The sequence below is a fragment of the Drosophila busckii genome, unplaced genomic scaffold (assembly GCF_011750605.1).
Source record: "Drosophila busckii strain San Diego stock center, stock number 13000-0081.31 unplaced genomic scaffold, ASM1175060v1 hic_scaffold_57, whole genome shotgun sequence".
In the NCBI taxonomy this organism is placed as follows: Eukaryota; Metazoa; Arthropoda; class Insecta; order Diptera; family Drosophilidae; genus Drosophila; species Drosophila busckii.
In genome coordinates, this window is record NW_022872767.1 from 42107 (window position 1) to 67603 (window position 25497).

The following is a 25497-nucleotide window of genomic DNA, read 5'->3' on the forward strand; positions in this document are numbered from 1 at the left end:
CGAGTTTATGTTTATGTCTTCTCACTCTCTCGCTTCTAACTGATCGATTTGGCATTAAGTTTGATAGTCGACGCAAATTACTTTTAGATTTGTCTAGGGGGCGCGCGCACTAATTTTGTTTATTTTACGAGTTGAGCTGTTGCTGCTGTAGGCTTTGATAATTCGCAGAGATCGGGCCTATGAGTGCGTTGGCCTTTTGGCCACAATTTCTGTGCGCTGAACTTGGGGAGTGAGAGATCTTTACACACGCGTTTGTTTATCAGCGATCACTTTGAAAGTCGTTCATGACACATGCGCGAATTTAAATAAGAAAGTTTTGCGAGTAAATAAAACTTTAATCGAGGCTTGTTAGAAAATACATTAAACTAAAAATAGATTTATGTGTATTTGTTAGTCAGCAAATTCTCAGAAGTTAAGCCTAAGCGTCTAAAACGCTCTGACACTATAACTAACATATGACATTACTCTTCTCTGTTTCGGCTTTTGCTCAAATTATGAGTGTTGTTAAAATTTTGAAAGTATGTGTAATTAATAAATAAAATTTAATTTCTAAACAATAAATTAGAAAAATATTGCTTTAAGTTTTAAGTCTTTAGTAATAAGCTTTGAAATTCTGTAGATAAACACATATTGTGATTAACTTAGCACAATATATAATCATTTATCAAATTTTAATATTTAAGCAATCTTACATAAATATTATTTAAATGCAATAATTTTTTAAATAATAAGATAATGATTTTGCATATTTGTATTAATATTTTTCAATATAAAAAATAGTGACTTTGGCTTTGATATGTAGCTCAAGTTAAAAATTTATAATATATTTCAACAAGCACGAACTAATGACCAAATCTTTTATCTCAATTGAGGCGACAATCGAGATCAGACTATAAATACTAATATACTCCATAACCAAATGTTATGTTTGCTCTTCCGGCAGTGGATGTGAACTATAGGCGACAAATAAATAACTTTGATACTATATCCTAATGTCCCTTTTAGCCAATTGCCACCTAGAGACAAATAGCAAGTACTACCAAGAACTAAAAAATAAAAAATATAGTGGTATAGCGGAGTATAAATGTGTCAGGCGAGAAAGAGCGTAATATTGTAATATCAAATAACAATATTCCGCATGGTGCGTTGTATGACGCAGTATAGATAAACACAAGTTTATTTAAGTCGCTAACGGCTAGCAGCGTCGTGATCTATCGATGACCATTAGAGACGGGGACTAATATCTAGATTAATAGTCAGCCGGCGATTGAGTATGTCGAAATATTATATCAAAAACCTACAAAAACACAATAACGCTAGAACAAACAAAGTACTATTGGAATATTGCGCTCTGTAACTCACTCAAAAAATCCACCTCAAGAGCAAAAAGCAAATACTCTATACACAACAACTATTCCGAACTAACGAGTTGGCACAGAATTATCCAGAGGCCAGCAAAGTATTGGACTGTGTAGAGTTAAAATTAAGCCTAGTTAGCTTGAGACTCTTTAGCCTAAGTGCAGAAATAGTAAAAACTCAAAGCACAATACGTAGAAGTTAAGAGCAAATAGTTTACTGGCCAGAGCGAGAGACCTTAATTGAGCGTGTGTGACTTAGTCAGTAGTCCCAGTCTATAAAATGAATTCTAACATGTGAGAGCTAAGTAAAATTATATATATATGGTAACTGCGATTGTGATCGCTGTGTAAGTGGATGTGATAAATGTTTAAATTATTTATAATAATGCAAGTTGCTTTATTTTAAAAGCAGCTGTTGCAGTGCGTAACTTCTTTTCAATAATTCTTATTCAAGTGTATAAAAAGCGATAGCAACAATTGGAAGCAAAGCAAACTTGTCATGTACGGAAAGGATTTAATAGATTTAAATTCTATTTTGGCAGCAAACATACAAAAGACAGAAAGAGAGCGAGAGCATGAAATTGATTTTTCGCATAGAGCCCGCAGCATCTCTCTCTCTCTGTCTCTCTCTCTCTCTCACTCTTTTGTATTTAATATTGACCAAAGGCTTTTGTGGCTGGCTTGCCACTTAGTTTACTATTAGCCTGGGCGCCTCTTATTGTGGCAAATATTTATCGATTGCAATTCGTTATGCTTAAAACTACGGGCGAGCTGCTGTTGCGTCTCTCTCAATTTTCCTGTGAATTTGGTTTGTGTGCTGAAAATTCGAGTCTGCTGCTTATTCTTCGCCTCTTGGCCTATTTTGCATTTATGCCAGCATTTTTACCCGAATTGGCAGTTAAGAAAGATTGGCCCAAACAGCTCCCTCTGCATTGTCCTTCGAGCTATAACCAACTGTGTTTGTCGGTTGTGCCTAAAACTCTGTGTGGCTGAAGCTTAATTAATGCCGTTGTAGGTGTTAAGCCGGACTGGACTGCATGTGAAGACAGCTCTCTAACTGACTCTCTCTCTCTCTCTTTCTCTGGTAAATTAAGCTGTGATAAAAGACTGAAAGGCTGCTTAGCAAAGCAATTGCTATATTACTGAATTTTCAGTATAAAATAGAAAATATTCTAATGGCTATAGGCTTTATAATGGATTAATTGCATGTAGAAACTGTAGAATTGGTACAAGAATAAAACGTCAAGACTGTAGGCAATCAAATCTATAACTCAAACAATTATTAAAGAATTTTATATATTCAGCTCAGCTACTTGAATTTGTTTCACATATATATTTGTATAAACATATAAACAAATCAATAATCTAGCCAGCAAATATTATTTCTTAGTTTCTTTATTACTATTATTATTATTTGTGTATATATTACTTTCCTTAAACTTTCCATTGAGTGCTTATTATTTTGTATTTAAATATCAAAAAGGTTTACTAATTTTTTTATAAGAATATAACATTTTGTATTAAGTTTGTTTTGTATATAAGAATTAAATATTTTTTATCAACTTATTGTGAATCTCACATTCCTTAAGCTATTACTTGCATATTCTGTAGCTTTGTTAAGCAGCTTTTGCTCTTTAGTATATATACTAATAAATAATTCTTTTAGCCATTAGCTAGGCCACTTGGTCTAGCACATTTCGGACGCTGGTTGCAGCTGCTGCTGCTGTTGCTAAAAAAGGCATTTCCAGCCATTTCCGTTATATTACGTGTGTGTGTTTGTGTGTGTGTGAGTTTTGTTGTCACGCTGGCATTAAGCATCCGCCACAGTGGACAGCCGGCCACCCCCCACTCAATTTGCACCTCATCCCGCAGGGCTCGCTCCCTCTCTTTCTCTCCCTCTCCCTCTCTCATTCTCACTGGGCTGCCACTCAGCACAAATTTTCGGCAGCTTGCCTTTCCGGCAGCGAACGAGAACGCAAGCTTGCGATTCTTGCTCTGGCTGCTGCTTCCTGATGGCCTCAGGCTCACTCTAGTTCAATAAGGATTTCCGTTTCAATTCGTGCGCAGCGCCATTGTTCGCAGTCGCTGCCAGCGTCGCAGCGTTGTCCATTTTCGTTTATCGAATTTTTCACTTTGACGAGCTTTAGGCTCAACTTTTTACACTCTTTGCTCGCTTTCATTTTGTTTTATTATTTATTTATTTATTTTTGTGCTGATTTCATGCGTTTGGCTCTACGACTTTTCAGCTTTTCTTTAATGCTTGATTTGCTTTCCAATTTTCAATGTGTCACTTTATGAGCGCCACCATTAATCAAAAAGACGAGAGAAATAACACATCAACGATGACGTTTAGAGGCTCCACATCGTTTAGAAAGTCAGTGCGAGCTTAACAATACATGCGTTATCATTCTACACTTTGCTGGGGAGGCGAGACCCAACAAAATGTGAGAGCTCTGCTCACTGAGTTAGGTCTGACACCAAAATCTCCTTAACAAGCATATATCAGAGCTTTGCTTTGTGTCCATTGTGCAACATAGTATCGCTTTCTCAAAATCAATGCACCCGTCATATTTTGCAACCATAGCCCACCGATGTATGCCTTCGCACACATTCACAGTCGTCCCACCACCCCTAGACCACAACCAACAACAAGGCAAAGTCCCAAGGAGGACGGGCGACCTTAGTAGATCGAGCGTGGGCACTAACATCAAAGATATCCGAGCACTATAAAAGATTATTTGAGCCATTTGAAGGACAAGGCGATTATTCTAAAACCAAAAAAGACATATATAGTGGCATCTGAGACAACCGATCCATAAATAGGCCTAGCGACTCTGAGCGAATTACACAGCGTATGTCCTATAGTGTATTCAGCAATAGACCTCCGTTCCAAGTCAAGACGTGAGCTGGTGTGACGCTTCTGCAGCCCGTGGAGATCTCATTAGTTGTCCGTCGTGCCTATCTATTGTCTAGTGACAAGCTCTTTGAGCACAACACAAACAGACACAGAAAAGAATGATTGAGCGCAATCGATATTGACTCGAGAACTGATTTGTGCGGCACATTTTGAGAATTATTATAATAAAGCGAAATATGAAAATCATTACTATATACTTATATAAATTAAAGATTAGTAACACTTTAAAATGTGAGCGTTATCCCAGGCTGCGTGGCTTTACATATAGATTGTAAGTTGGAGTACTTCCTCACCGGCTCGTCACCAGCAAATCTTCTGTAAAAACACTACAATTACACAAATATTATACTGTAAGATTACAAATATAAGTGTGTAATCTTTCTATAGAGAATATAATATTGCAATAATAATTAATAAGACAAAAACTAGTCATGAGGTACCTTCACATTCTATACTTAGGAAGTCTTCCTCGCAGAGTTAATTATTTAGCTTGAATTTTATACTAAATATATTGTCTCTCAAGCGCTCACACCATCATCAAAACCAGAGTGATTCTCTGTTAGCACAATTATACAATAAAAATAGCCAAAAAGAAGTAAAACAAACATGGCTCTATTACAGTTCTTTCTCAATTCTCAGGCAGAATACAATAGTTAAATTTCCTACTATTGATATCTGAGTACCCACCTCAACATATCCAGATTTCAACTGCACAATCAAGTCGTCCCATTCTGTGTCACCACCTCCTCTCTCGTATAGAAAGTTCACTCTTACCCGAGCGCAGAGAGCGAGGCCAGAGCATCTGCCACTCCCAGCCAGCTCCATTTCGCTTACAAACTTGTATTGAGCTCACACAGCAATCAAAAGTAGCGCACACACACCAATAAATCAAATTACATCTGCAGCTTGTTGCGAGCACGTGGCGTTAAGAGAGAGAACAAGAGAACACGAAACTCAATGTAAAAGTAATATACGAGCGCTATGTAGAAAAATCGTCAGTATGGACGCGCTAAGGGCAAGGCCATGCACATACACAGGGCGTCATCAGTGGACCCCGTCTATCGAATCTCGAAGGCAAAGCCAAAAGCACATACTGTGCCGGCGCTAGTTCTTTTGTTTACCACAGTGAATCAAGTATGTTCTAAGCCCGCGCGATGGAGAATATTTGGTGAGGTATCGTAACCAACAACAAGAAACAACACAACGAAAACACAATTGCAAACTGCCACGATCTGGATCACACCTCTGTTCTAACTGCCGTTGTAGGGCCGTGTTTAGAGCATGCTTATGCTCTGTGAAAAACGAAAAAATGCTAAATAATATAAACGGTTTGTCTGATATGCAGACAGAATCCAGACAGACCGAGACACACCTAAGCACTACTGTCTTCAGCGCACATCAACTTTACACAGGCTTCGGAGCAGTGAGAGTACGACTAGTCTAGAGTGTGCACTATGCTACGAATTAAATAAGAATAATTTTTTACAAAAAAGAGAGTGCGAAAAATTTTCTTTCCTAGGGTTGCTCTGTGAAAATATCGATATGCGGCAATAGTATAGAAGTTTAAACAAAGAATAAACAACAGAAATTTTAAATAACATTTTGCTGGCTGTGAGAAAAAGTTTTGCGTTTTTTTTTTTATATATGTGTTTAGCGTGTAATTTTTTGACTAGAACTCTTCAGTTATGATTGTGGAATTATTCTGCCTAACCTGTTAGTGACACGTCTCTACGATTAAAATTACAAGATAACAATCAGCTAACGCTTACCAAAAATATTTTAAACATGCTATACATAAGCTGGGTTTCATTCTTATAAAGCGTGTGTTTACTGCTAGAAATCTTGCTTATGCAGGGTGGGCAGAGCACACACTCTGTATGCTCACATCGACAGCTTGCTATTTAGTGATCGCCTGTTGTCAACGCTCCAGCTGCACGCTTAAGGTTCCTGGCTCGTCTCGCTCCAGGTTTGGCCATTTAGCATTTTATTTTAGTTCCGTTTTTAGTTTCGCACTATTGACTCTGTTACAGTTATACTCAGGAGCGCAACGCATTCACTGTTGTATTTTTTGCAGACGAGGTGGTCGGTCTTTGCTGCCTTTTAATGCTTTTTATGTCTCAATCAATTCAAATTTATCCACTTTTTATTTTATTAGCATTTTTTAAATTATTGCAAAAAATTTCCAACACACCACACACACACACACACACACACACACACACATATTGATGTGCTTTAGTCTGACGGCATCTGCTGTTTTGCCTGCGTGTGATTTGCCCTCAACTCATTTTGACAGCTCTTTGGCTCTTTGGTGTCTCTGCCCAGAATTCTCGCACATTTATGGCCAAAGGTTTCTGCTTTTATTTTCTAAATGAATCGTAAAGCAAGTGCCAGTGCCTGGGTTGTTAAAAGTGAAGCAGCTCAGGGAAACCACAAAAAAAAAATAATTCTAAAAGGATACTTTAGCATTTAGTTTAAATAGTTAACATTAAAATTTGAACACATAAAGTAAACTAAAAAAAAGTAACAAAAATGTAATGGAAATAAATTGGCTAAACTTAAAAATTATTATTTTAAATCAAAAACAATCCACACCAAGTTTCAAAATATATATTTTTAAATTTTTTAACAACTTTTATGTGTAAGTTTTTAATTTTTTTTATTTTTATAATTATTACAAAATATATTTAAATAAATACTAACGCTAAAATTATTAAATACAAATTTAATGCTTTTTTAACCAACCAATTGCTAATCGAGTGAAAACAATCTTAGCCACGTAACTTTATCTAACAACCGTTAACCCATCTACACAGAGCTGAACACTCCCCACTTTGTTGTATTGCTTGCCGAGACCATTGGACATGGCGCATATTTCACGCCTAATCATCAACTGCAATTTCCCAGCAACAACCTACGCAAAAAAGCAAACACTCTAGCTCTAACTCTAGCTCTAGCCCAGAGGCCGCAGGGCGATTATTATGCCCAGAGTTTTACCATTTACATGGCCATAAAATATACGCAGGGCAGTGTTTGGTACTGGGGCGGGCGAAAAACTTTCGCTGGGCGCTAAGCGAAAAGTCCCAGGGCCATAATTTTTCCACAAAACGTCGCCGTCTCCAACGCCGCATAATTGCAGCTGTAATTTTAGCGCATTTAATTTTGCAACGTCTGGCCGAGGCGCGCTCACCTCGAAACCTTAACCTTACCCAAGAAGTCAGCAGTGCCACCGACTGTAAGTGCAACAGCTGAGGGGGTGGGCTGGGGTGGGGTGTTGGCTAGCCAACTGGGCAGACAACAGAAGTTGCAGGCAAAGTTGTTGAATTATTCGCATGTGACGATTTATTATACGCCAGCGATGCTCTTTGATTAAATTCGAAAAATAGGGTTAATAGAAATTAAAGTAGAGCTGGGAACTATAAAATATATATATATCTATATATATTGAGAATGTTCGCACAGAGATAAAAATTAATTAACTTAATATGCTTTGTATAATAAAATGTAACTGCAGCTTTCTTTTTATTTAATATGAAGCGTATTGCATAGTCGCGCTCTCTCTTCTTCTTTTACTCTCTTTGCTACCTCTTCTTTGTTTGCCTGCTTGAACTGACCCCCTTAGGACCCAAAGCGACGACTTGTACAACTTTTGTATGCAATTAACAACAGCCAAGTAAACAATGCAAACATTTCTGTGTATACAACATTTTGCACTTTTCGATTTCAGCGACAGCATGAAAAACATGCATAAAGTCTATGCTGACTTCTCTGACCATGAGATTCGCTTTTTATTAAAGATAAATTGCTTTAAATCAAACTGAGAGGCTGAAAGAAAATAAGAACAATAAATTTAGCAAGTATTTAACTGAATAAAGAACGTTTTGTTTACATAATAAAATTATTTGGTGCATTTTTAGCACCATTAATAATAATTTAGTTGATTAAGTAACGTTTTGTTTACAATAAAAATATTTTCGACACATTTAAAAATCACAAAAAGAGACTTAGCAAGTATTTAATTAATAAAGAACGTTTTGTTTACATAATAAAATTATTTGGTCCATTTTTAGCACCATTAATAATAATTTAGTTGATTAATAACGTTTTGTTTATAATAAAAACATTAAAATTTCATAAAATATTCATAAAATTACATTTAATCTCATTATTGATAAACGACATTTTTTTATTTTTTTTTATAACATGCGCCACACTAGACTTAAAGATTTACATTATAATAGATATTTAGACATTAGCAAATAATTAATAAACTTAAGTATAGTTAAAATAATGCATTTTTCCGCCATTTGTGCCATATGCAAAGTGTTGCTGCCACATTTTTGGCGCTGCATGCCACAAATATATTTTTTACAAAATATTCTTGAAAAAAAGCGTTTTTTTCTCTATTGTGTTGCGGTTGCTGCATTTTCATTTCTATATTGCTTTTATTTTCATTTTCGACGCAGTAAAAAATGCCAAAGCTGAAAAAGAATCGTTTATTACATTTTTAGCGCTGGCACGGTAGAAAATTTATGCCCGAGACATTGAATTGCCGTCAGGGTCTCTCCCAGGCGCGCGACTTGCAAAACTTTGGGTCTTGCCTTTGGATATGGTCTGGGCTAAATTATGGCATTTTTACTGGCATTGAACTTAACTCGGCTGTCAGAGACTTTTAAATGCAAGTCGAGTTGCAGAATTTAAATAAATATTAAAGATTGTGCACGCAATTATTTCAGTTCAAATTTATATCCTTATGCAAGGATTGCACAATATTTATAAATAAACAAATTATAACTTGCTGCTGTTAGCGACTTTTTCACTGCACAGAGTCTGAAATATTTAAAAGTCTAAAAATATTAAGATTGGTGCCACAAGCATTTATTTCAGTTCATATTTTATTCGCTTTGCCCACTCTGGTAGCTCTAGAGTTCCCACATAAAATATCCATAACATTAACCACAATTACCATGAAATTGTATACAAAATAAAAAGAGGAAAAAAGAAGGAAAGAGAGCTAACAAAATGGCAAATGAAAAGCGCTGGCGCCCGAAATTATAAAAAAGACTAAAAGGCACATTTTTCTATTAATTTTTCAGGCTGTTGCTTTATGTATAATTTTTTTGTTGCTGGCGCTGGCGTTGGCGTCGTCAACATGTGTTGCATGTGGCAATTAAATGCCAGCAGAAAATAAAAGAAAGCTAAATGCAGGCAAAAGCAACAACAACAACAACAACAACAAAATGAAATGGGGGCCTGGCTGCCTGTTGGGCGCGTAATAATTTTTGGGCTGTGAGTTTTCGCGTCTTGCTGCGAGTGCAGCAAATAAAATGCCGCTTTTTAGTGACTCAGTCGAGAGCAGTCGGAGTTGGTTTGCTTGGTCGAGTTGAGTGCGAAAATAATATGAGTAGACTACGCTGCAGGCAGCAGCAAAGCGATTGAGAGAGAGAGTGAGGGGGGGAGTGCTGCCTAGAGTGCGGCGCATAGAAAAGCAAATGAATGACATGCCAGGGGCGTCTGCAAAACTCTGTCGAGTGGCAGAGACAAGGGGAAAGGGAGCAGCTGTAGCTGAAGCGTCTGCGGTTCGAGCTTCAATTAATTTTGCGACTTGGTTATTGTTGCGGCGGCATTATCAGAGCATCGCCCATCGCCCAGTTGCTGCAACTTGCAGTAGCAGCAGCAGTGGCAATGTGGCATGCCCCCGTAGGCTGCTGTGGGTGACAACTGGGGACGGCTCTCGCTACTGTTGACACTTGAGCAATGTTCAAGTGTTTTGCAGTCCTTAAAACTAACAAGGGGAGCGACAATTTGAGTGTGAAGCTTGTTTTACATTAAATTAAAGCCAATGCAAATTTGTGTTAAATGCGCTGCTGCTGCGCAGTCAACTGAGCTGACTGAGCTAAGCTAAGCTAAGCCCCAATTGCTCTCCAAGCAGCAGACGAAGTTAGAGCGACAGTTCACTCGTCAGTCGTTTGTGTTGAGAGCGCGCACCCACTAAAATTAGTTAGTTAGTTAGTCAGTCTCTAAGCAAACGTGTAGCAAGCAAGACGAGCATTCAGTTGAGCTAGTGCTGATCGCTGGTTAAGTGTTTTTCATTATTATTTAATTTATTAAGCTAAATTAAATTATTTGGAAAATAGTAATATTAATTATTATATATATAATTCGCCTATTTGCGTTATTGAAGTAATAATTAAGTTTTATACAATCATTTTTTAAACAGCTATGATGTATATAATTTTTTAAATCGCTGCTGATCACTGTCAAGGGCTTTGTTTTATTATTATTGCCACTATTCAAATACTCATAATTCAAGCGAAGCATTCACTATTAATAGACTGCATTTAATTGCACAATAATTTAAAAGAAATGTGCATGCGCTTAAGTATTTTGATATTTATGTTATGCGGCAGGGCACATAACTCACTTCGCTGCGCTCTCCCTCTCTCTCTTTCTCACTTGCACTTATATTAAATTTACTTATGACAAGTAAAACTGCAATGTGAAAATTCCAAGACAAAAACACTTAACCCTACTCCACTCCCCGCCTCTGTCTTCGCTGCTGATCTGTCTACGCACGTCTGAGCGAGCCAAACGCTTGCGTTTCACCACGCATCTGTTTTACTTTTTTACAACAACAAAACGAAGTAAAATTTGCATTCAACTGCAGCTACCGTGGGTCCAAAAGTTCAAGCAAGAGAAGTTCCTAAATGTACAGCTGCTGCTCCAATGTTCATTGCAATTTGCAACTATTGCCCAGCATTTGGTAGAAAGGGGGACGAGACATTACAAAAAAAAAACTGAAGCCATAAAAACTATGCAACTTCGACTTCACTGCGTTCAAGTGGCAGCAGCAGCAACGACGACGACGGTCGCGGCTGTGCCACAAATTTTATGCCTTTTATTTCGGGGACTGTGCCGACAACAACTAGCGACAACAACAACAACATCACTAGCGACAACACATTTGCAACATTGCTGCCTGCCACTTCCCACTGTCAAGTTGGCGTAAAATTTTTCATTTTCGCATATGAAAGGAAGTGTGGGCGCCAGTTCCTCCCCCACGTCTCTCTCCTCACAGTCTTTGCCTACATCGAGCCACAAAAGCGGCCTTAACGTTTGCCGTTTAGTTTTCATCTTTCGTTTTTATATTTTTTTGTTGCTTTGGCTTTTCTTTTGCATTTTTATTAATTGCTTGAGTGAATTCGCGTCGGCATTTGCCGCCTGCCTTTGTATTTGACACGCTTTTGATCTTTTTTTCAAGGCAGACAGCGGTGGAAACTCTAAATTTATTAAAAGCGTTTTATTAAATTAAAACTAGCGTTATATTAGCACGCACATTTCTATAGACTTAGCAGCTTTTAGCTTAAGCAAAGTTCTGGAATTTAAAGTTGCCGATCTTAAATCAGATCTGCTCCACTTATTTGAACTGGCATTCAACTCTTGCTTGCCTCATTATAAATTTGCAAGGGTCAGATAAAATTGCTTCAGCAATTTATAAAATTAGCTCATCAAGTGAGTTTGCCAAGCACAAAGCTAAAACTTCAAATCAACTTCCCAGCCGAGCAGACAAAGTTAATAATTTAATGATAATATGCCTCGGCATTATAAAAAATTATTTATGATTGCAATTGATTTATTATGCGACTTTCTTCTTACACTAATTTGAATTCCAAAGCAGTAAAGGCAATTTCAGCTAATCGTAAACGAAATCGAAGTTAAAAAAAAACTATTAAATTTCAGTTTAAAGAATTCGTCCGTTCAACAAGAACAATAATTTTTCCTTATTAGCATTATCTTATTGGAATCTAATTATCTTAAATTTTGAATATTGATTCAGCTCACTCTTAAATGTTTACACATGCATTCTGTCTTGTTTTCGTTTTCCTCCATTAACTTGCTACCCAACTAGCGAAAATTGCATCACAGCTTAACTAAAGACATTCTACAAACTACATTTAATTTTTTGTATATTTTTTACAATTTAAAAAGCACTTTAAACCAAGCACTTGCCGCTGCAACTTTAGTGCCAACAATTTTCATTTTCTTAAACTTCAAGTTTGCTGCTGAAAAGTTTTTGCCCATAGTTTTTTTTTTTTTGTCTTTTGCTTCATTTTGGGCAACTTTAATATTTGTCTATTTAAAACGAGGCACGTTCGCTTAGTCGTCTCTGCCTGGCTGCCTCGACGAATTTCCGGCTTGCCTAAAGGGCAAAAAGCAGACTAGGGCCAGCATTTTATTTTATTTTTTTTTTTTTTTGCTGTACAGTTTTTCGCGCTGTTTATATTTTTGTATTTTGACACGTTTTGGCATGTTGCGAATTAAGGAAGGGGAGCCAAGCGATAGGTTAGGCGGCGCTACATACTATATATTTGTACGTGTGTGTGTGTGTGTCTGACATTTTACATAAATTTTGCTTGCTCAGGACTTTTGATGCTGGAGAAGGAACTTCGCTACGTTTGCCATGACTTTGCTGCTTGTCATGTGACAAAAACGCGCGACAGTTTGCAAGGTCACGTCACATTAATTTGCTGACAATGATGTATTTAGAGTGAGTTTGGAGTGGGGCATGGGTGGGGTGTCTGGCTGACATGACTTAAAGCCACGCCAATTAAGTAACAAAATTTTAAAAATGTCTCAACAATTATTCTTCATATTTCTACAACATTTATTTATATATATTTCACTCTGCTCTGCTTTGCAGCTTTTACAAAAAATGTGTGAAATTTCACAAGCGCTGTACGTGTGAAAAAAAGAGAGAGCAACAACAACAACAACAAAAGTCAAAATGCCAGCAATCAAATTACAGCAATTGAATTCGTTACAATGCTCTGTACTGGGCGTTGGGCGTGGCAGCAGCAGCAGCTGTTGGCATTTGGCAACAAATTATTTAAAAAGTTATTGCCACATTCAGCGTCATGGTGTTAATAACAATAAAACTTTATGCATGCTGACATTGACTTTGATTTTATTGAGCGTACACCAGGCAGCGGCAGCAGCAGCAGCAGCATCAACAACAACAGCCGTGGGCAGCGCAGTCGGCGACGCGACTGCATTGGAAATTGGTAAGTAATGTTTATCCAATGTTCGATTAACCGTTGTCAGCTTGTAACGTAATTTGACTTTTATTTAATTAAAATCATAAAAAGTGTTGTCAATAACAACAAACAATTAAACCTTTTAGCAATAATAAAATATAAGCTTATAAATATTGTCTTGTATAATGTCTGTCTATAATAAATTCACTCGAAAATTGCGAATTTCTTTATTCGCACTGCGTTTGCTTAACCCTCTACTACCATAAACATGTTTCAAATACCGGAATATAATTGGTGTTTTTTCCTTGATATATGTTTTTGTATAAAATATTATAAAACATATTTGGTACAATTTTTTGTCTTTCTAAGGTAGAGTCTTTAAATAATAAGTTAGCAATCCATATATATCTCTAGTAAGGCGTTAGAGGGTTAAGCACTAAAGCTGCCAAATAATGCGAGCAATTTACAGCTATTCACGCTCTTTTGAAGAGCAAACGTTAAGAAAGAGGCGCATCAAAGCGCACTGCTCGAAACAACAAGCAGGACTTACCATGAGAGTGGGCGCGAGAGTGAGCGAGAGTGCAACAACCCCTGTTGCTTTCGATGCAACGAAAACAGAACACAGTGCACAATAAGAAAAAGAAAAAAAATTTAGAGCACTTGCATACTTTTGAATGTATGCGAATTTTAGCACAATAAAAAAATTAAACACTGCACTGAACATGATTGAACATGCATTAATATTGACATTAGCCAAAATATATGCTAATTATTAATAAAAAACTAACACAAGAGAGCGAGAGAGCAACATCACCTGTTGCTACGCAGGCGACAATAACTTTGCACAAACACTCACACACAATAATAAAAAAACAAAAAAAAATTGCAGACGCATGCATATAATTTAACAAATAAAACAATAAATATGTATATAATGACCGATCATGTATTAGTATTGGCGCGATCCTTAATTTTTACCCGCGCAAAACGAACATAACCTCAACTGGAGCGCCATTTGCAATTTACACCCGCGCTTGAGACGCGAACAGAAAATAAGACGTAATAAATGCATTTGACTAGAACGATGAACATTAGCATTATTATAGGCACTTAATTATTATTAATAAATAAAAACTTGCACTAAAACATTGCGGATTGCACTAAAAAAAAAAGAAACAAAAATTTGGCAGCTGTTGCCACCTGTGGGATTCGCGAAATGACCGCTAATCGATAGCTGCTCATCTATCACAATTATTTTTATTGTCACAGTTTGGGGCGCAAGTAACTGGTGGGGGGTCATTATTATGCCCAAAGTCGCGATTCCTTTTTTCGCCTGTGTAATTTAATGGCTGCATGTAAATATTTTTTTCCTTTACTAGTGATAGTTGCTACTATCATTGAATTATTAAGAATGTAATTAATGCGCAGGCTTCTTTAGCTAAGTCAGGTGCACCTTGTGCAATTGTTAGCTGCGCCAAAATTGTTTTTTATTATATTCCTATTATCTTATTGCGTGTGCGTTGTGTTCTTTACATTAACAATACATTCACACTTTTTTAAAAATAAAGTAAAAATAAGAGCGAATAAAAGGGTGGTGCCCTGAGCAGCCTGTTGAACTTACCATGCGAGAGCGAGAGAGCAACAAGCGCCTGTTGCTTTTGATGGCGGGCAAAAACTGAGCAGAATACACAAACACACACACAATAAAAAACATAAAACAAAACACTGATTGCATACGTATAATGATAAGCACATGCAAAAAAATAAAATAATTATGCACTGAATTTAACAAAATATGAATGAATTTTGGCGTGAGCACACCCGCGCAAACGAACATAACCTTAACTGGAGCGCCATTTGCAATTTACACTCGCGCCTAATACCAAGGCAGAAAATAAGGCGTAATAGATGCTTTTGACTAAAACGATGCACATTAGCAAGATAAGACGCACTTTATTATTATTAATTAATAAATATTTGCACTAAAACATTGCGGATTGCACTTAAACATAAACAAATAAAAATTTAGCAGCTGTGATCCACCTGTGAGATTCGCGATGTTCGATAGAACTGACAATCGTTATCTGCTCATCTAATCACAATTATTCTTATTGTCACAGCTTGAGGTCACAAGTAACAGGTCGAAAGTCAATTGTAGCTCCTTAGTCGATCTTGTTCATTTTGTCGCGTGCGCGTGCGTAAATTTTTATGTCTTGCTAATAATTTAGTAATTGTTTATATATTTGTGCTACTTGCAAGTGTTAATAAATTAATATTAAGTGTTTAATTGTATGCTATGTATGAATAATTAATGTTAATTCGCAAATTTTAATGAGGCCTTGCCTCAACTGCTCGTCGTGTGCAGGATTGTTGTGGCGCAACCAAATATTTTTCCTAGTGACTGCATAATAAATTAAATTATTGCCTTTTTATTTTTGCTAATGCAAGTGCTTTAGTGATTAATATCAGTGCTTTAGTGATGCGCTATGCATGAATATAATGCCTAATGCGCAACAGCTCCTTGAGCTTAAGCTTGCTCATGTTCGCTTATTGGATGCTCCAAATTTTTTTTCTATTGCTTTTGTGTTCGCGCTCTTTTTTTCGCGTATGCTTTGTGTTCGTTCTGAGTATTCGCTGCTGCGCTCCAAACGGTAAGTTGCGCCAACTTCGTTTGCTATTCTACTTCCTTTCGCGCAATTTTCTGCCATTTGCGCTCGGCGACCTAGCAGCGCCTGCATAGTCGCCAGCTTTTGTCAAGCTGCCAATTAGTTCAGCTTTTGACTGTCAGCAGTTCACTCTTATAAAATGTTAGATACGCGCTTTTGTTTTGCTCACATTTGAATAATTTGTGCGCAAATTCTTGCTTTATTTATCCAAAAACATAAAATATTAAAAATGTGCAGCCATTTATAAGTTATGCTCATATTTTAAATGTTTTGTGCTCTTGCGTTTAGCTAGAAAAATCTAAAGCGCTTAAATTTGTTTTTATTTAAAAAAAAACATTGTATACATAATATATGCGCATGCTTTTAATATGAAAGAACTTCCAGTTTAGTGCACAGGTTCAACGTTGACCAATCGACAAAAAAAAAAAATGCCAACTGTTCAGTTCCCATGACACAAAATTTATGCAATTTTATTTTTGATAACACAAAAATATGAAAATAAAAATAGCTATGTGTGTGACTAGCGACAATAAAGTATTATGAAAAATATGTGAGAGAGCATGGATATTTAAATAAATACAACTATAGATAGCGTCGAGGTAGACAGATATATTGGGTTATGCCTGACTGCATTGGCTTAAGCTCTGGGAAACGGAAACGCATTTTGTTGCAAGGCAAACAGCAAACGAACCCGAACCCCTATGGACAAAGCTGCTGCCCTCTCTGCTCGCTTCATTGCACAGCTCAGTGCAACAAGCAGTGGCAAAGGCATGGGCAGCGGGCTAGGGGGGGGGCTGCAAGTGTAAGCTGCTAAATACATGTTGGAAATTTTGGGCATTTGCATAGCCAACGACAATCAACATGAAAATCAATCAACCGCAAAGGGTAGTGTTAAGGGGGGTGAGGGTGGTGTGGGCATGCTCAAGTGTTTGTCCCAATAAATGCAAACTGTAACTAATAACTGTTAAACAGACCAGGCCCAGGCAGGCAGGCAGCTTTGGTCTGAGGCACGCACTCAGCCGCAACCAATTACAGAAATTTAGCCAAGGATGCGTCCAGCGCTCCATTCGCCAAATCATTAATAAACATGAGCTTAGGAGCGCTCTGGAGGATTTTGAGGCGCAGGTAGTTACCGAAATCGAAGCCACAGTCAGCGGTGCCGTTTGATAGATGGACTTTGACTACATCTTGGTCTTCAACTTGAACGGCTCTGCTCATTACCATTGCTGATTGCCAAGCGGTCGCAACTCCCGCCCGCCGCATCCACCAGCACCACCACAGCTTACAATGCTTATGTTGGCCCCTGCGTGTGGTCGCGTCCATCAACCAGCTGCAACTTACGCACTCGGCCCAGGCCCAGAGCTGTCAACAACGCTGGCCTGGCCCCATATGTGTATCTGTATCTGTATCTGCAGCTCTTGCCATTCGTCTGCCCGAGCATAACAAATTATCTTGTTGCTGCTTGCGCTGCCTCTGGCTCGTTAGCGGCGAGCAACTTGTTTCAACTAAACTTGGCCAAAACGAAAACTTAATACGCTGCCAACAGCAGCAGCAAGTGGCAAATTAATTACTTGATTAAAACTATTTGACAAGCATGCAACTATTAAAATAATAAAACGCTTTTTAAATGAATTTTATAATTAATTATAATTAACTCAATCGCAAGTAGCGCCAAATTCGCGCGCTTCGTTGCAAGTAGCAGGAAATGCTCTTGCAACTAAATCAAAATCGTTTTATTTTGCATTTTGCTTGGCGTTTTAACGTATCTGCATCTTGTATCTGCAATTTTCGGTATTTATTTAAATGCGAAAATATCTGCATGTCTGACATATATTTCATGTTGGATCGTAGGCGCGTTGAAATGTTGCCTCTTGTGTTTTGCTTATGCGTTGAGCAAACAAAATACATTTACAACAGCGAGTCGAAATTGTTAACACTATGCAGCAAGTTTAAGGCGGAGTTTTCAAATTAATAGCTACATGATTATATTTAAAAATGTAGCTAGATAAGAAAAATACGTTAATATAGCATTTAATAATTATTATTTAATTTATGTATACTTTTAAACAATATTAATTTCAATATTATTTTAAAATATTTTATATATTATTTTTATACATTTAATTTTCATTTAATTTATGATGATTTATTTCAATTTATATGTTCCCATACATATTTCTTAGTTTATTTATATTTGGTTTTAATTAAAAATTAGCTGCACTTAATTTTAAAATATATTCCCATATTTATTTTATATTTAAATAATTTTTTTGAAGCATAAGTAATTTTTGAATAAACGTTGTAAGTCAGCTTAAAGCAAACGAAATATATTTTATTAAAAGAATTCAAAAATTATTTAAATATGTTTTTTTTAATAATGAAAATTGTAATGCATAAATTACATTTTTAGTTTATTTTAATAACAACTTCCTGCTTGCACTGCTTGCAATTTTTCAATTTGAAACAAAGCCCACGCATTTTTATAGATCCTATCACTTTGACAGAAAGATCAGCAATTTAGTGTAAACGCCTTGCACCTCCTAAGCCAACTTGGCATGAAAACCAATTTAACGTTTAATTGCATGGTTTAGGCCACGATGCAATATGAACTCGAGCACTTTTACTTTTCGAACGACATTTAGGCAAATCCCACACACGCCGACAAACAACAACAAAATAAAAAAGAAGTAAAAAACCACTTTCCAGCACACAAAGCACAAAAAAAAATAAACCTGATATAGATTGCTTTTAGATGTTGTCTTGTGTGTCGCTTGTCGCTCTTGGCATCTGAAGCGGTAGCGGCGTTATTATGGCCTGAAACGGTAGTGGCCAAAACGCGATAAGCTAAACGCTAAAATGCATGTAATTTTAGCCCACTAGCGCCCCCCACTCCAGTCGGCTCAGTAGCTCAGTCTTGAAGGCAGCTGCCAATTTGAAAAATATTTATGCAGCGACACCAAATTCAAAATGCAGTTTAAATTGACGCCAAGTGGCAAAGAGAGAGATTATGAAAAATTGTTAAAGCCATATGGCAAGAGTTTGACAGTTTAAATAATTATAAGAAACTATAGACTAAAAAATATTACAGCAATATATTCAAAAGAAGAAATTAATAGGCTCAAATTTTATTTAAAGTATATTAAAATAAATCCAAAAATTAAAAAAAAGATAATATTACAAAAATATATATTCATTATATATTATTAAAAAAAAAGACTAAACTACAAATTATGATAATAAAAAAGTTTAAAAAAAGTCTACATATATTGAAAATATGTTTACTGACATTTAAAAAATTTTTTTTAATTATTTCTAAAACAATCTCAGTAATTAACTGAATCTTTTATTAGGCGTAGGGTAAATATATTAAATATAAGTGTGATAATATTAAACATACTAAAACTCTAGGAAATATTGAAGTTCCAGCTGTCTCTAAAAAAAACTTTGAACTTAATTATAGGCTTTGTGAATAACAAGTGGACAGTTTAAAGTTGGGGCGCCACCAACATTAAAATACACTTTGACTAGGGTATCTCAGACAAAAACACGCATGCACTCACAAACACATGCACACAAAAACATCTAACGCGTCACAGCTCGTTTTCGCTGAAGCGTCAGCACGACGGCGCCGCTGCGTCGGCCAGCGACGTTTGTATGGCGCGTCAGCACGTGCACGCCGCTGTCTGCTTATATTGAAAATTGAAATGTGAAAATTCCTAAGTTATTTGACCGATCGTTTTGAAACTTGCACAAATCGGTCGAAAACATGACTAGGCAATTTTGTGCCTTATGTCAAAGCTTTTTAAAAGATTTTTCTACGCCTTAATATTGTTTTTTGTGAATTGCGGGGAGGGGGCGGAAATAAAAAAAAAATAAAATAAAAGCGTTCGGGTTTGGATATTAGGAGCACCTATATACCAAATTTGGTTTGCTCTAGCACTTATAGTTGCTGAGAAACAGTTGCTCAAGCATTCACGACGGCAGACGGACCAGACGAAGACGGAACATGGCTATAATCGGACTCATGCTCCGTCGAGCTGATCACAGATATATCCTACTTTATGGTGTTCTGCCACGCCTCCTTCTCCTGAAATTTGACCAACTTCATAATACCCTTTTTCCATTTTTATCAAAAAATGTCAAGTCGTATAAAAATTGCTGGTCTAGCGACTTGCAAAAAAATGTGTATGAAAAATTGCTCATGGGGGCAACATGACTAACATTTTAAAGCTCAGCTCAGATTACTTTTTTAGTGGCTGCCACTAGTGTTTGGTTTGCCATTTAAGCGCTAAGCTGCAAGTAAAAACTGCAACAACATGACAAGCTTTCAAGATACAAATTTCAACTTAAGCAAAGGCATTTTGACAACTTGGCCCAAACAGCAACAACAACAATGCGTTGCAGCTGCAGATGTCGATAGTGCTGAAGAGATAAGAAAAAAAAGTTGCAACAAGCGTGGACAGGCACAAAAAATTAAATAACAATTAATAGCCAAGGCAGGCACACAGGCCCAAACGAGGGCTCAGGCCCCACAGACTTGAAGTCTCTGGTTGTGGTCAAACGATAAATTAAGCGCTGATAACTTGGCGACGATTAGACGCAACAAGCGACATGCAGCATGTTGCTTTTATTTTTGTTGAAATTTATTTGTTGAACGCTGTGAACTGCGATTTATGTTCGCCTGGCGATAGTAAACAAAAGTGAATGTGTGTTGTTGCTTATAAATTTAAACTTAATTTATTGCCATATCAAGCTGTAAATGAAGTTACGGAAATTTATATAAATACAGTACAAATATTTAACAAATTATGATAAGCAAATTATTTCAAAAATATAATTTTTGCTATATAATATTTGTTATTTTCAGCATCAGCTACTTTCTTGATCTGTATCCTTTACTCAATTTGCCAAAGCCAATTAAAACGCGTGCGTAAATTTGCTTTACACACGGAATTCGCTCTCGCTCACTTTCAGCCCTAACGAAGCGTGGCTCAAAGTTTTGCTATTGAGTATCTTGGGGGCGGGTATTGGGGGGTCTGCATGCTCATAAAGCACGCCTTGTTGCTTTTGTTGTTTATGAGCGCCAGCATCAGCAGCAGGAGTTACGCATCATTGAGCGCGTTGCTCTCACGCGGTTTTGATGCTGTTTACGCGCGACTTTCTGCGTTCCGCGCCCCCCGCCGCCCTCCAACACACGCATCATCTCAATCCACTCCACTCCACACACAGCACAACTTTTAACCGCCTTTGAGCTCACTCACATAACTCAAACAATGAGTTATAGCTCTAGCCAAACAATCGAAGCATGTTATATAATAAAGCTAAGCCAAAATGTGTGAAAATATAATATTAAAATATTATTAATTTAATTCAAAACTTTGGTAAAGTCATTAAGAATATTATTAGTAATAATTTTATTTTTAATTTTTGTGTTACATTTTATTATTTGTATTATTATTATTATTGTTTTTAATTTGAAACTGTTAGAAAACTGCTGCAAATTTCGTTTTATAGCAAAAAATAAATTAAATATTTTAAAAATAATTTTTTTTTATTATCAAATATGCTTCAAAATCACATAGAAAATATTTATATACAAATTGGATTGAATTTTTCAAATATATATAAATCTAAAAATTACCAATTTATAAATTTTTGTTTATTATATTTATTGTTTTAAAAAAAATTGTACTTCCGAGCAAATATTTTAATAAATAATATTATTACAAAATATAGTTAGTTAATTTTTATATATATTTTCTATTTAAGTTTTCACTATATATATAGTATCTATACTATTATATGTCATATTAATTTGTAATATTTTTTTATGCTTCCCTTGTTATATTTCAAATTAATTGGTTGTTTGCTCTATCTCCATTTTGCATTAACTTCCCTTCACCTTACTCATCTTATTGTCAATCACAACAAGTTGGCATTGTTTACTGCTCAATCTATGCTAATAAAGTCCTCACATGCTGCTGCTGCTGCTGCCTGCATAGCATCCTCATTTTTTATATTTTCTACATTTTGCTCCGCTTTGCTGTTGTGGCAACCACATTATCAATTTACTTCAACTGGCGACCCCAGCTGGGGGCGCTCTCAAGTGTATCTCGCAAATGTTTGCTCACAATTTGCCATGGATTACGCCCAGAGAGTAGAGCAACGGCCCACAACCAACATGCCCCATTTATGTGCCCCACCTGCGCGCTTGTTGTTGCCACTTGGCTTTGCTTTTGCATTGAACTGTAAAATTTTGTGCAATTTTCAATTTTCATAAAGTTTGGCGAGCGCGCGCGCGCGTTTTGTTTGCTTTGGCGCCCAAAGAAACTTTGAAATATGATTATCGTGCATATGTGTGTGTGTGCGTGTGTGTGTTAGCGGACGCAGTGCAGCGGACGGACAAACAGAAGCCGCCAACGCACTCAAGTGCAGTTAATTAAATTTTCTGCAATTTATTTTGCGCAAAACTTTGGCCAACAACAACCACAACAATAACAATTGACTGTAGTTTACGCTTTGCGTTTTGTTTACTTTTACACTTTGTTGTTTTACATTTTGCACCCGTCCGTGATTTTGTTTGCCACATGCGGCATACGCATCAAAGCGAACGCTCAAGCTGCAGCAGCAACTCAAATAAAATATTTACTCAATTAATAATCATATCAATTTTTATGCTATTGAATTTATGCAATTAATTTATTATTATATTATTTAATTTTTTCAGTATTATTAAAATATATTTTATTTAATTTTAAAATATAATTATTATTCAAGTTGTTTTATTTTAAATATTATTATTTTTTATTTCAAATCTCTCTCTCCTTCTCTCTCCTCATTGCTCTATTTTATTTATGTTTCTTTTAATGAAAAACTAGCAAAACTTATGATGAGCCAATACTCAGCAGTTGCTCTTCCAATAATTAAAAATAATTTATGTGCTACCATATGTCAGCGCCCAAACACTGTAAGTGGGCGTGGCACACATTTGAATGATTGCAAACAATTTGAGGCCAATGGGCAAAAGTTCTCTCTCTCTGCCGTCTGTAGATAATTAAGCAATTGCGTTTTGGTCTAAATGAGTTTTTTGTATTGCAGTTCGTAAGAATCTTGAGAAAACTTGAGAAAATACGCAAAATATATTCAAATTGAAAACAGAAGTTTTTGTAGGGTTGTAAGAGTAAATTAATAATTTTTGTGGTGGGGAAAATTTAAGTGCAGTTATTAAATTGAATACTTAAACTAAACTAATAAAAATAAAAGTAAGCAAGATGTATTAAAATTGCAATAAATGTGTAAAATAATTATCATACATAAATTAAAAATAAATAATTAGTTTTGCAATACAAAACGGTTCAAATGGATTTAATAAAAAAATAATAATAAATAATATTTGAATGTAGTTCAAAATTAAAAAAGATTTAATTATTTTTACATTATATTTAATTTCGAAATTCGATATACATATTACAAAACTGATTTGCATGATGAAGATATTTTTTAATAATAATAATAATAAATGAATATTAAATAAAAGTTTAATAAAATTTAAGAGATTTAATTATTTTCACATTATATTTAATTTCAAAATTTTATATCTGGCAAAACTGATTTGCATTATAAAGATATTTTTTTTTAACAGTTTTTGTTATTGCTGAAACTGCAAAATAATAATAAAATTAAGTATTTAATTTTTAAATTCAAGCTATATTTTTTTAATAGAAATTATTATTAGCTCTATAAAATTCATTGCTACTCGGCAAGCGTTTCAAACTCTTCAAACCACCCCAATTATGAGAAAATTCACTTTGAAATTTCCACAGAACCAAGTGAAAAGCGTTGTGTTGCTTAAAATGAAGCAAAGATGTAAACAGCAAAGCTTAAGACTGCGCTGCTCATAGATAGTGAAGCAAGCAAACTAAAGCTACAAAAGCGTATCTATAACTGCAGATGCTGCGGCGCTGATAGCAGCAGCGGCAGCAGCAGCAGCAGTCGCTGTCAAGTGGTCGCCCTAAAATACAAGAGAGAAGCATCTACAGTCTCTGACCTTTGGTCTTGGTCTTGTCTGTCTTTGACTTATGGTGCTTAAGCACTGACTGATTGCATCTAATTATTCACTGAATGATAATAATATTGTTGAGGCAGCAGCAGCAGCAGCAGCAAGAGCAACAGCTCTGATGATAATGATAATGACGAGCGTCTCAACGACCTATTCATGACCCTTTCGCGTTCTTGCTGCTCAAACTGTCTGGAGTGGAATTTCATTTTGTAGCGTCAGCTTGTGGGCTCCCAAAATGATAATTGCGCTTTTCATGCCAACATCTCTGCATATATCTGTATCTTCTTACAGTTGGTCAGTCTTCATTTTAATTTACTTTGCTTTTGTTTGGCTGGCCTGGGCCTCTCTAATTAATTTATGCGCTTTCGCTGACAGGTGAAAAATCCATGCTCGTATATATTTATATATGAATTTTTTTTTGGCTGATTATGCTGCCGCATATATCAAGAAAATTATCTATAATTTTTCAAGTGTCAGTTGCTCGAATATTTTGTGGGCGTGTTGTGCGTATTAATTTTAGTTTTTAGTTCATTATGCAAGCAACATTAATTAATAAACATATGTAATTAAGCGACTTACATCTTACATATTTTTATTTTTTCAGGCACTTGCAAACAAGCATTGGGCATGGAATCTGGCGCTATAGCTGACTTTCAAATCACAGCAAGCTCAGCTCATGATATGGGCAATGTGGGACCGCAGCATGCAAGGTAAATTATAATAAAAAATATATATAATTAAAAAATGTATAAAAATACTGAATTAACTTTACTATGAAAAATAATAAAAAATCGTTGATAATCAGTGCATAAAACCTATATCTTCTATTGCTTACAAGTAATGATTGAAGTGTGAGCTCTAAATAACTCTAAATAATTAATAACAATTGCAGACAAACGTAAAAATTAGAAGTTAATAACTTATAATGATGACAATAGAAGATAATGTTATGGAATCGAATAGTATTCAATTAGTATTAATTATTGAGAGAGATCATTGAGAGATTTTAAATTAAAGGAGAAGTTGAAGCTATATAAATTCATATGAATGCATATCATGAGATCAACTAAATAATATTTTTTTAAAATAGTTGGAGAAAAGCTTTAAGTGAGAAAATTTGCTTTTCTGTTTATCTCTTTCTGGAATGGCATAGAAATAATTTCTGCTGCTAATAAATTTAAATTTTAAATTCTCAGTAAAATAATAAAATAATAAATAGTACCTACAGCTCCAAAGTATTTTTTTTATAAACTTATGCAAGACATAAAACAAAGCAAAGGACGCTAACTATAAATAAAATTATGTTGAACATAAACATTGTACACTCATGTCATGTAAATTATGAACGCTTTTAATTTGAGTGACATTCATTTGGGTCCGCTCCAGCCCCGCCCCCATTTGTTGATTTATTAGCTGACCCACACACACACACATGCAAAAATTCGCTGATAAATAAATATTT

At 35.8% G+C, this 25497-nt stretch overlaps 1 protein-coding gene across 1 annotated transcript in view; it reads left to right on the forward strand.

Annotated features, from left to right (window-relative positions):
* Positions 1–25497, forward strand: part of LOC117134642 (discoidin domain-containing receptor 2) — an 87119-nt gene that overhangs the window by 16664 nt on the left and 44958 nt on the right. Inside the window, exons 2-3 of the mRNA XM_033294867.1 lie at positions 12977–13337; positions 24640–24745. Of these exons, the coding sequence (XP_033150758.1) occupies positions 13061–13337; positions 24640–24745 (383 nt within the window). The 5' untranslated portion in view covers positions 12977–13060. The remainder of the gene's footprint in view (positions 1–12976; positions 13338–24639; positions 24746–25497) is intronic.